The following is a 13,268-nucleotide window of genomic DNA, read 5'->3' on the forward strand; positions in this document are numbered from 1 at the left end:
TGCCAGCAGATATGTTTGGTTTTATCATTATTATTTTAGATTAGGGTGTGTTGGTTAAGTATATTTTCTTAATATACTTGACCAATCGGCACCTAATGCTCTAATCAAACGAAATGTATACGGGAGCTAAAACTTTATTAAAATTTACAAAACATGTATTTACAATTGTCATGACACAATTGTGAGGAACTGAGGACGCTCACTCAATCTATACAAAAAAATAAAATAATAATAATAAAAATGAAATTTTCATAATAATATAACAAATATTAGAAATCTGAATCTGTGCCTGACCATAAAGCCTTAAAGAAATAAATATCACATCCACACAATTATAGTGTGCATTACTAATAACACTCTAATTATTGTTATATAATATTTTCAAAATGAAACTAATTAAACATAAATAAATCTATAAAAACGTAGAAAAATGAAATTATTCAATGTGTTTTCAGTTTGGAAGAGAAATATGAGAGAATGATTAAATAATAATAGTAATAAAAAAAAAATAATGGTCTACAATTAAGTTCCTAATGTTGATATAAATTAAATATTTTTTCCCTTTCATAACAGACTTACTCCTTGGTTGAGTTTCATCAGACAGGGGAGGATAAGAAAAATTTGGCACTTGGTTAGTAGTCAAACCCCTATTGATGACGATGACTTAACAACATAAAATATATAAATATATAGATGATTAATTAGAGGAACAGTGATGAGATAGCCTCGAGTGACACTAAGTGATACGTAGCGGGGCGGAGGTAACTCCGACAAAGTCTTCTTACAGTTTTCAACTGCTCCTCCTGCACACACAAACTTATGAATAATTACAATATTCAAGTTTAATCATTGTTCTATAATTATTAATAAATTATTGATACCTAAGAATACAGATCACCAATTTGCCATTCCTGGTTTATTGAGAGTCATAAAATAAATTTGGCAAGAAGAACCACCTTTAGCTGACGAGAAGAACACCTGAAAGTTGTCAGAATGTTTGATATATTTTCAAAAACATTGATTATTTACAATGTAAGAAATTTTTGCATAAATGTTTTATTATAATTTTAAATATTAAAAAATAAAAAAGCACAACATGGGGTGGCAGGCAACAAGAGGATCCTAAAATAGTATTGGTGAGGTGCGTGCTATCACTATCACACAAGTAATAGTGTTGAGTAAATTTATGTTCAAGTTATTGTTATTCTTTGTGATTTACAAAAAAAAAAATTACACCAGAATGGGGGAAAATGTTAGATAAAACATTTTTATTTTTCTGTTGCTATAAAAATACATATTTAGGGTCCTTGGGGGTAGAAATAACGAACATTAACTTCTTTCCTGCCGAGAAAACAACAGTTTATCAAAAGATATTGAAGTCATAAACATATCAGGAGAGATAGGGTGGACTCAGTTTTTTCAGTTTAGAGCCTGTCTCTATTATTCTCCTTTATTTATTCATAAAATTTTTTAATATTTTGTATTTATCCATTATTTAGTACTGCCAACAATAAGAACTGGTTAATATTTTCAAATAAAAAAATTAAAGATACTTTAAAGTAAGATTTTTTAACCATTTGTCATTTATGCCATGTCAGCCTATTTCAATGAGGATAACAACTACCTAATACTAAAGAATTTTCAATTATTTGATATACAGAGTTTAGTCAAAATGGTTATAGCTGTTATGGAGGAAATTGAAAAATATATTCTATTGTCATTTCCAGTCAGTTGAGTTCATCAAAAAAGTTACTGTCTTACTCCAGGCTTACTTAATTACTTACTTACTAAGTACTTACTACAAGCTGTCTTAAATATATAATTCCAGTTTCATAGGACTTTTCATTTTTAAGTTAGGCTGTTCACAGACCCACGGCCTTCATGCAGGACTTGATTTTTTTAACTCAAAATTTGTATTTCCATTGAAAACTCAAATTCAAAATTTAACATGCCAAATACTTTTCCTTACTATATATCCCATATACAGATAAGTGAAAGTAAAAACTGATTTATTGAATGCCAATGCTTTGACCCACATCATTACAGGTATTAGCACTAAATGACGTAGAATAAAATATGATATAAATATGAACAAAGTAAATTAAAAGACATAAGTCAACAAAAGGTTTTCTACAAGAAAAAGTGCTATGTGTTTTTCTCCACAATTTAATATATTTTTAAAGGATGCTGAATCTGAATTTCAGGTTTGCCACCACACTAGCTGCTGGCTTTTCAAGAAAAATAGTTAACTGTTTTAAGTTGCTTCTGAGCCATTGTCTTTAAGTTGTGAGCTGATTTATACCAGGAACTGTTTAACATTAAGGTGAATTTGGACTTATAACTCTGAGAAAAAACATTTTTTTTTTTTTAATGAAGCCTTTTAATTAAAAAAAATAGGTGAATGAAAAGGACATGAGTTTGATAGTCCAATATAGACATAAAATAAATTTGCTCTTTCCCGGTAATGAGTAAACATCTCATGTATTTACCTATAATATTTAAAAAGAAAAATGGGCGATAATAATGTTCTGTTTGGTGAGGTTTCTCAAAAACAGCATGCTATTACACTGGAAGTGAAAAATGAAATAATAGTAATTAAGGAAAATTGAAAAATGAAATAGGAAAAAAATAGGTTTAGCGAAAACTACAATTCAAACAATGATTGAAGACAAAAATACTGCAAAATGAAATAAGAAGTGCTTCCTCTATGGATCCGACAATATTGTTGACAGTAGATTATTATAAGAGAGTCAAGAGGTGCAATCACAAGTGAAGAACGTAATAAGTGGTGCTTATTTCATTTTTCCAACTTTCTTCTAATATGGTTGTTATCTTGTTAGTACATAGCCCAGATGAATGACTGAAATTCACGCCAAAACTTCTCCTCATAATATGTATTAACACTTTTTTCAAACAGGACCCATCTTAAGTCATTTTACAAAGAACTGAACATGAAATAAATATGAGGACCCTTTGTATCAAATTGATAAAAATTCAATTTATAGAAATGAGATAGTAAAAATTGTATGATTTTATCAAGCACAAATAAATTAATTAAAAAATATTACAGTTAAAATGACTAACCTTATCATTCCTTTCACATAGAAACTTGAGGCGCTGAGCTTTCTTATGCATGAAGACGCCATCAAGATGCCCAGTCTCAACGCTACGTATTTCAATTGCCTTATTGCCCCACCCCATGATCTGACCTGTTCCTATATAGGCCACGGAAGTAGGCATTTCTCCCCACTGGAGCACTATATTTTTGGAAACCTATAAAGGAAATTTAAAAATTAAGAAAATATAGCAAAATGCAACGATTAGTACTGAATTCACAGAAATCTACATCATTATTCTTTAATGAATGAAAATTAATAAGATGTAAGAGAAATAAATGGTTTAATTCTACCTAATAGCGACAAAATGTTAATTTAAAGATAACACAAATCATATTTTGGAGAAAATTATTTCTAGTATTTGCGTAAGGTAAAAATTTTTATTTCTTTAATAATTTTATTTTTTTATTTTTTCATGTGTACTGAATTGAAAGGTTGAAATCAATCTATTACTTTATTAATTGTAAGTTATATAATATGGTAATATATATTAAATAGAGAAATATAATGTCCACTGTTTATAACAAAAGAATTAAGAGCACCACTATTTATAATTGGACTCTGGGCGCATACACTAAGTATGATGGATGTTTCTAAACATCTTATAGAAATATTTAACATTTATAAATCAGCATTCCACTTATACACATATTATTTGTTCTAGTCGAGGAGGATCTACCTTCAGTCATTCAACTTTGACCAGAGAAAATTTAAAAATAGATTTTTCCCGCAGATGCTATAAAATTACTTCTGATTTCAGTAAAAATCTGAATACACATTGAGGTTTTCAGTTGTTTTATACTGTTACCCTGATCTGACAAGGTTTTAACTGTAATAACCATAAATTTGAGAAACTTCTTCAAAGCTATTATTTCCAATTAAATGTTGTCTCTAGACAAAGTACTATGTCACACTACTAAGCCCTTAACTTTTAAACTGATGGCACAGAAACTGAGATCATCACATCACACATACAGCTGTATAAGTAAGTCCAAACATTAATCAAACAGCTTATAGCTTCTTTTAAAACTAGTGGCTAAGAATGCTCTTCAAGGTAATAGTAGCATAACAGGTAGAATATAATAGTAAAATAGTCATTTAATTTCTTGATTCAACAACTAAGGATCGTTGTATTTCTAGCATAGGGTTTAGGATTCAATTCTGAAGTACAAATATCATTCACTATATTGCTTCCCAGATATGTAACTAATACCCAAGAAACATTAAATATTTTCCAGCAAAAACAAAAATATGATCAAAAAGTTGTCAATAAAAACATAAATAAAATTACCTTTCCATAAGTATTTACATAGACTCCTTCATTATCGTAACAAAGGAGAAGTTGTATGCCATTTGAATTAGGAAGGGGTACAATACAATGTGGGCTAATGGCAGCCTGAGTCTGGAAAAAAAAAGAAGAAAAACTTAATCCACAAAAAAAAAAGGCATGAGTGGACAGACATGTCCCTATTAAATTGTTTAATAGGGACATGTTTAACACAAAATAATGTAAAAAGAAATGCTTTTAAAATTATCAACCAAAGTAAGTTGGGAAAAATAAAATGATAAACAATACTACTGTCAGGCAATTATTTCGACATTAGATTATGCTAAAAAGATAACTTACATGTTTAGGAAGGTATATATCATAAACTGAAGCAGAATCCAAATCAACTGCATGAAAACCGTCAGCTGAACCATAGATCACCTTAAGACGAGTTCCTTCTTCAACAGTTAAATCAACCAAAAGTGGTCGATGTGCAAGCTCACCAAACGACTAAAAATGAAAATAATTTTTTTGTCAGATGTGGCATTATCAAAGCAAAACAGAGATTTAATCAATTATTTAGTAAACAATTGTTGAATTAAAATAAATAAAAGTTGAAAGAGAAATAAGTCCTCAATTAAACATTGCGGGTGATCTTACTTATTTCATCCTTTGTGTCAGAGTAGATAGCACAACTAGTGCTGATATTAAAGATGTCCTCTTACTTGAATTAAGACCTGTGTTAAATCTCTTTATTTAATTTATACAACATGTTTACAGTAAACACATAACTTTCAATCATTTACACAATGAAAACAAACTTTTATCATAAAACTGAGATTCATATAAATATACTATTTATTTAGATTCTAGAGGAATAATTACACACAACTGATTTAATTTTCTCTAATCATAATTCAAATTTATTAGAATATGCACCTGACCTAGTGTGAATTATTCTGAAGGAGAAAATAAGTCTGAATACTCAAAAATAGGCCATGAATTTGAAAATGAAACTCAGCAGAAAAGAAAATGGATACTCTGATTTTTCCAATAATTTCAAACAATACAATTTTTTTTTTTCGTGGTATGAATTAGTTCTATACAGTACATAAACAAATCCTTTTCAATCAATTGCTCTAAAATAAGGATAAAAATGAGAATTTACAGTTTTTTAAAAACTGATAATTCTTTTTTTAAGTGAGGTTTGTAACCAAAGATGACCTCCAAAAACTGGCGAACTCTCTTGCAGGGAGAGCCAACCTAGTCAGATATAGAAGAAATTGAATTTAAAACACAAGAAATGCCCACAAAAACAATAATCTAAAACTAAAAGCCACATTTATCTTAACTAGCTTAATTATCTACAAACGCTCATTACAATTCTTTTCATGGAGTTGTGTTCAAAAACGTATAATTTTTAAATTCTCTAAATATTAGCTGACAATAATAGTACTAGTGCATTATTTCGCATGAAAATGAATTTTTCAACAATAAATGGAGCAAAAGGGTTCAAAGCTACTAGGAGCACTTCCTCAATGTACTCTAAGCAGCCAGAGCCGCAGTTCCAATGAAAATAACTTTAACACAAGATGGAAATTTGGACCTTGAAACATAAATGATCACTTAACAAAACTTTGACTTCTGATAGGGCGGATGTGACTGTACGTTGTCTCCACTCTGACAAGACTATCTGAATGGTGCTGAACAAAGAGAGAATTGCCACTGAATAAAATTATTGGCCCAGCTGAGATGGATACATCACACCATTTGATACATGTCTCAAACCAGAATCACTGGAGTGCATTATGGATAATGGACTAAGCAATGCTACAATGCATAGAATGATCTAGTCCCCTGTGCAAGCTATGTCTTCATTTGCCATAGGAGCATTATTCTTTAACAGAATAGATTCAGGACATTTTTCAATGAAAAAAGAATGGTAAATAAATTGGAATGTTGAAAGGTACAAAACATTACTCCACAGGGTCAAAACAGTCTCAAAGAAAAATGAGAGCTTATTTCCTCCCCTTTTGATATGAAGGGATTACTTTAATGAAAACAGTTCTAGCCAAAACACCCACAAAAACATATTAGTCATTAATAGCCTTTAAAATCAGGTTTATTAAGCATCTGGTCTTTTTTCTTTCTTTATTAATTTTTGAACTGAGAGTATTAATTAGTCATATATAGAAAGAAAAAAATGATTTACCTTGAAAGCCATGAATTTATGATACGGCTTAGGTGCCCAAGCATAAATTTCAATAGAATCTTTTAAAGCTATAACGAGGAATTTAATGCGTTCATATTTGACTATTTTGAAGTGAACAGCACCTTGAAGATCTCCAACATTTATCCATCCATTTCGCCTCTCAACTTGCTGGAATCACATCAGAAAATTATATTGTTAATAAGATATTAGAATAATTAAGAGAAAAGATCAAAAGTTAGTAGTTTTAACCTCTGAGACACCATCAGTCCTTAAGATTTTTCCTTTAAGCCAAGACAGATAATAAACCCTGACTCTGTTCTTTTTGCCAGAGACGGTGACTAGGATGTTCTGGCCCTCTAATACTTCCATTTGTTGAAACCTTCTTCGCGAAATTAATTGATATACCTTTCCTTGACCAGATCTGTCAAGGAGCATCAAACCAGTTTCAGTACCAATCAAAAGATTAACACCTGAAAACAGAAATAGATTTAATTATAATAGCATTTAAAGTCAAATTGACCATCACTTTTAAATTTTGAAAATTTAAAAAAATTAAAAATTACAAAAACTTAAGAGCATTAACTGGATTGTAAAAAAATTACCTGCAACTCATAAAATTTCAAACTTCTTTTACATTTATTTAGCCATTAAAAAAAAAAAAAAACTCCCATACTTAAAAAGAAAAAAAAAAGGACAAAGCAAAATACCCATATTTTAAAAAAAAAAATGGTTAGAGGAAAAGAAATGATTAAATTAAAATGCATTTTAAGTTTATTGTGTTAGGAAACTTTGATTGAAAAACTTTGATTTTATCATTTTGTAAATAAAACTAGGGCTTTAAAGCTCATTATGTAAAGACCAAACTGGAAAAATGAACTTTAAAAAATAAAATTTTAATCAATTTAAATATATTGTTATTTTTGTGAAGTTTTGACTATAAAAAAATTATCCTTAATATGAACTTTTTAATGGAATAGTGAAACATTTTTTTAAAAAATGGATAGACCTTTAAAAATAAAACTTTAAGCCAATAGACGGATAAAGAATAAAATCAATATTATTTTAATTTTATTTCAATGATAATTTTAATGATTTCTGAATATTTACATTTCTTGATTATTTTATCAAACACTTCCTTACCATCAAACATATGTGTTTAACAATAAAACATAATATAAATAAATTATTCTTACTAATAATTAATTACCTGGGCTTCTATTACTAGGTTTTGTATATAAATGTTTAATAATATTGGCATAAGTATAGTTGTGAATAAAATATATGAAAAAATAAAAGAACCCAATATTAAATGTTTGTAACTTAGGTTGTTTCACACTTTTGCCAATTATAAATTTTTTTTTCTATCTCTTGAAAAGAAAAAAATTCTGTTCATTCTTCTCCCAAGAGAAGAGATCTACATTAGAAGTGCATTTATTTATTTTAGTTAATTTTTTCACTCTCAAATACTTTTAAAATTAATATTTTACATGGCAGTTTTCTATAAGTTTCTTTCACTTAAAAATTTGATTTAAGTAATTTAATTAATAACCCTACACATAAATTTGTTTCATATCATCCCTATATTATTAATTGAGTTATACACAATATTTTGTTTTGTACAATTTATTCATATGCTTTTGCAATTCATTTTTCAAGTGTTTCTACATAAATATATGTGTCTGTGTGAAGAAAACGCTTACCCCATAATGCAGCACAGAGGATTTCAGAATTAAACCTCTTCTTGTATTTCCTGATTTCTGGAGTGTCCGAAGCAAGATCATGAGAAGTCGGTGTCACGTTGACGTTGACATGAGACTCCCGCCTATTGGCCCCATTGTTACCAGCCCCAAATCCAAAGGTAAGGAACGATCTCTGCTTCTGTTGACCAACAACACCACCCAACTTAGCTACTGCTTGTCGGTACTGAAAAAAAATGTTTTAAATGCCATTTTCTACTTTTTTATTTTATAAATATTTTTCTTTCCACTGAACTGATTTAAACATAAAAGAATGGAAGAGATGCTTTGAATATGATATTTAATAACCATGCACAAATGCATAGATTCACCTCTAACTGTTATGAGAAAATTAATGATTATGACTAAAGAAGCGAATATAAAAAAATACCGATAGAATTGAAGACAACTAACAATGTTAAGTGCTTTCAGGAAATAAAGAAAGTTTTTCAACTTTTGGTTAATATGTCATCCCATATAGAATATTAAAAAATAATATAGAATATGAGAATTACAAAAATATTATATAGTACTTAAATTTAGTGAGTGAAACTCGGCTAGAAGATCGGCTTATATTAAAAATCTGGTATATTTAAAAAGGTTTATATTGTACCATCATAATATACTCCATAATTCGGATATAATGCCTTCATAGAAAATAAAATAAATAAATATCTTTTCAATAATCTGATGAACTATATGGATCATTTCCCAAGAAAATCAGAAAGTGTTTAATAATCTCCAAAGGGTACTGCGACTACCCATAAAAGATATCGTAATAAAAAAAAACATCCTGATCGACCTTTTCCACATTCCAAATCAGTAAACAATTTGTTAAAATAACCTGAAATTTAGAAAAATTAGGTTTCAAACACCGAAATACCAATCGTTCACTTTGTCAAAATCTCTATAAGACCTCAGAAGCAAATTATAAATTTGAGACTATCAGCATCATTAAATTAACCATCAAAGAGGCAGAAAATAGCCCCCTTTTTTTGTCGGAATAAGAAGAATTAAAGTAGGAACTGAAGAAACCTGTGCCTAGGAGTTAAGTATCATTCGTTCACCCTATCAGTTTTCTCTTATTTTTAATAGCTTTATCTTTTCTCACTTGCTTTTCCAACTCATGTCAGTTGCAGACTAACATAATAGATTGTAGTTTCTAAAACCATTATAGATATTCAGTTGTTTTACTTCTCAATATACGAAGACATATAGGAAACTAATGTGCATTTTTATTATTTGTCATTCTTACGCCTATATCAAAACGGTAAGGCATTTGAAGACTTTATTTTTAATTAACCTATCTAGAATGTGATAAGTTTTTAATTTGTTTTTATGTATATAATTCATTAAAAAATACGAAAACAGTTCATGAAAAATGAGAAAACTATGTCATCAGTCATTTGTTCACCCAATTCCATTCCTAGTCTGTGAATATTATAAGAAAAGGAAGGGTTTAAAGGAAATTAAACACCTTTCTCTTTTAGCTTGGATAGTTTGACATGGTTGTTAAAGACATAACAATTCCAGAAATGCCGAAAAGTCATACTTTTTGAATCGGTAGGGAGAACTGGAAATTTTACAGAAAATAATAGAAAAAATTCTATATGTGACGTGTCATTTTTTCCAGGTTCTTTAGAAAAGATTAAAATATACAACCAAATTAAAAAAAATTATTAATGGCTCACGATAAGATATTTTATTTTAAAAAAAAGAAGGAATGAACAAAAAAATAATGAATTTTTTAACAACAGAAATTAGGTTTAAAAAGAAAAAGCAGATAAGATATAGAATCAATTAAACCCAAAACCAAGAAGCATTAACAGAAAATTAATTAAAACAGTTGGATTGTATAATGATAGGAGAGACTAGTAGTTTTTTAAAGCTTTCAATCATAAAAGAAATTATAATACAGTAATTATTTCAGAAAAACCTATTTCATATGAAGTCAATTTTCAGGGTCAATAACTAAACCATGAATAAGTAAACTAACAGATTTGAATTCTTAGAATGAGTTAATTATTCTAGTTTCAGAACATTCATTTCCAGATTGACTCAGCAAAACTTTCAACGTTTGAAAACAAAATTCTTCAGCAGCCAACAGCCTTAATAGCAACTGTGTGTCTATTAACACAATAAACTAATTTTTTGAAAAATTTGTTTTTTAACACAGATAATGCCATTTTCAGACTTATTATGAATTTTTTACATTGAAAGAATTTTATACAAGCCGAGCAGCATGCTTTAATTAATTGTTAAAATTTGATAATAATAATTCATCTTTAATTAAAATAATCCTGAAACATTACATTTTATATGAAATACAAGATACTAATATTGCGAAAATAATAATTTTATAAGTAACAATAATGTTGAAGTGAAGATATTACAATAGTGTAGTAAAAGAAAATACAACTGATTAATTGAATAAGTTTAAAATGGTGTGTAATATTGGTTAAACATAAATTTAATAAAAATGAAGATAATAGACAAAAGCTGGAATAAAAATTATAATAGTGCAATATATTCTATACTTCTGATTTTCATTTTATATTTATTACAATTTAATAACTAACACTTAGGTTTTTTTTTAATAATCTTTCCTCTCAGATTCTACTTTTTAATGTTTTCAGTTATATAACATTGTTAAGATATACAGATAAGTGAAACATTCTCTTGTTGAATGAAATCAAAGCTAATTAAATTTACAACAAATTCATTCTACTAAACTCTTCTTACAGAATAAAAGAGACAATAATGAAATTTTATAACTTTTTGGAGGGGAATTGATCACTTTTTGAAGAGCTATATCTTAGAAATTAATGGTCTTACTAGGTACATTTTAGTCTCAAATTTTAATGGAAAAAATTATTGATTTAAAAAAATAATAAAACAAGCTATTTCCATCAGGCTGAAAGTTTTGGATATAATTAGAAACAATAGAAAAAGAATAAAGATTTCCCTTAAAAACTTTTTTTTACAAACACTAACTTTATAAGTAAGGAATGAAAATTTTGGTTATAATTCAAGTACACAATTGTTAAAATATAAATTTTTTTTAAAAATTTTTATTAGCTTTTGTAATCAGAAAAAAAATTCCGAATATTGAAAATGGTTGATTGAGATTAATAGAGGAACAGAAATGCACTAATGTGGAATTCCTTCCATCTGGTGATGAGCGAACAGACTTATCAAGTCATAATATATTAATATAAATCATAGTAATTTATGTTCAAATATAATTCTACAAGCTAATTTGATTTAAATGCTAAAAATATATAAATGGTTGGTTTAGGAATTAATAATAGAAAAACAGAAAGCTTTTAAAATTTAGTAATCATGCTACATGCATTATTAGTTTTAATCATAACCTCGACCTAGGATTAAATGGTCAATTTTTGATAGATGTAAGAACTTATGGTAGAAAAATAATAGAAAAAAAAATTGGTACTTACATGTGAAATTAATTGATGTTAGTCCATGTTGTTTCCAGGTTTAACTCCCACAGCAAACACACAATTATTAGTATGGCTTATATACAAGCAAACTAAATGATATAACAAAAGAAAAACATCCAGGGACTATCCACAACTAACGTAAATGTATCAAAATTTAATTGTTCAAGGGTAAAAATAAAGAACAGAAGAGAAACAATAGAAGTTTCACTAGGAGTAATGTTTAGGCTGTGTTAAAGGAGCTTTGTGTCAACATATTCTCACACTAAAAAATTTAAATACAAAGTAAACTTTCAATGAAAAGTTTAAGATCACCGTAAACCATTTCATGAGTAGGGCTTAAAAAAAAAATAATAAGCATGGGTTAAGGGAAACCCTAAAGAGGGTAAATATTTTCCTTATCCTATAGGCCATTTTTACAATTCCTAATTCCACGAATATAATCACTCAATTTTAAGTGAAAAGGAAAATTGAGGTAATGGAAAGGGGTAGATTTGATCAAAAAAATTGTTAAAACAACTGTTGCATTTTCAACATTGAAAACAGGAGAGCATTTAGTAGATAATATAATTTCTAAAGAAAACAATAAATTTAAGAAAGATTCTGTTACTTCAATACTTAAGTAGTTCAGGTGATCTTAAACTTTTGATAGACAGTGTACATTATGAATCTATATAATCTGTGGCCCCCTCTGGAAGAGTAAGCCTTACAATTTAGATAATAAAAACCTCTCCATTCATTATAACCAACAATAGAGTATTCAGCCATTATTAAATGATCTAAGAGGACAAAACGCCCAGAAATATTCTGAAAATTGGGACTAAACTTGGAATAAGTAAGCCAAGCTCGGAGTTATTTGGTTGAAATAAATAACTGATTACAAATAATAGAATCAATGGATCAGAATTAAAATTTAAACCTAACACATACTTAAAACAATACATCAAAATCATGGCAATACAAATACCGAATGAACTAACATCATACAATAAGCAAAAATTTATCAATACTGCACTATATAACAATCAACTATTTCACAAATCTAAGCAGAATCATAAAATAATTTAAAATCTCAGGACTCCTGAACATATCCAATAAAATAAAATTTGCATTTTTCAATGACTTTAATAGTTTACCACCATGTTTGAGGCTTAGAACTGCTAAATGCTCACTCACCCTTCACTGTTTCAAATTTTAACAAAACCAGAGAAAATAAAACTGCTACTTCCATTAAAAATAAACAAACTTAGCTTATATGTTTCCTCCATTATTAACTATCAAAAACTTTTTGCACATTCCATTTAAACTCTAGATTTATTTAATTAGCTAAATTTGTTTATTTTTAATGCAGGTATAGCAGTTTTTCAGGATTTTTCTATTTGAAAAAGTGGCGAATATGACTTGCATAAAGCCCTCATTTTGATTATAAGTTTTTTGGTTCTTTGAATTTTAACAGTGAATTGGTATGTTCATTTATAT

The 13,268-nt window shown here is 28.2% G+C and overlaps 1 protein-coding gene across 4 annotated transcripts in view; it reads right to left on the minus strand.

Annotated features, from left to right (window-relative positions):
- Positions 1-249: 249 nt before the first annotated feature.
- msn (serine/threonine-protein kinase msn) overlaps positions 250-13,268 on the minus strand; it is a 45,265-nt gene continuing 32,246 nt past the window's right edge. Inside the window, exons 17-24 of one of the 4 annotated variants that reach the window (XM_014420630.2) lie at positions 8,296-8,518; positions 6,845-7,065; positions 6,596-6,763; positions 4,744-4,893; positions 4,408-4,518; positions 3,085-3,273; positions 882-978; positions 250-803 (exon numbers count right to left, since the gene is read on the minus strand). In XM_014420630.2, the coding sequence (XP_014276116.1) occupies positions 895-978; positions 3,085-3,273; positions 4,408-4,518; positions 4,744-4,893; positions 6,596-6,763; positions 6,845-7,065; positions 8,296-8,518 (1,146 nt within the window). In that variant the 3' untranslated portion in view covers positions 250-803; positions 882-894. The remainder of the gene's footprint in view (positions 804-881; positions 979-3,084; positions 3,274-4,407; positions 4,519-4,743; positions 4,894-6,595; positions 6,764-6,844; positions 7,066-8,295; positions 8,519-13,268) is intronic. The other 3 variants (XM_014420620.2, XM_014420611.2, XM_014420604.2) reach the window with 3 other exon arrangements.

The sequence above is a fragment of the Halyomorpha halys genome, unplaced genomic scaffold, assembly GCF_000696795.3.
Source record: "Halyomorpha halys isolate HHAL.00 unplaced genomic scaffold, Hhal_1.1 Scaffold18.1, whole genome shotgun sequence".
In the NCBI taxonomy this organism is placed as follows: Eukaryota; Metazoa; Arthropoda; class Insecta; order Hemiptera; family Pentatomidae; genus Halyomorpha; species Halyomorpha halys.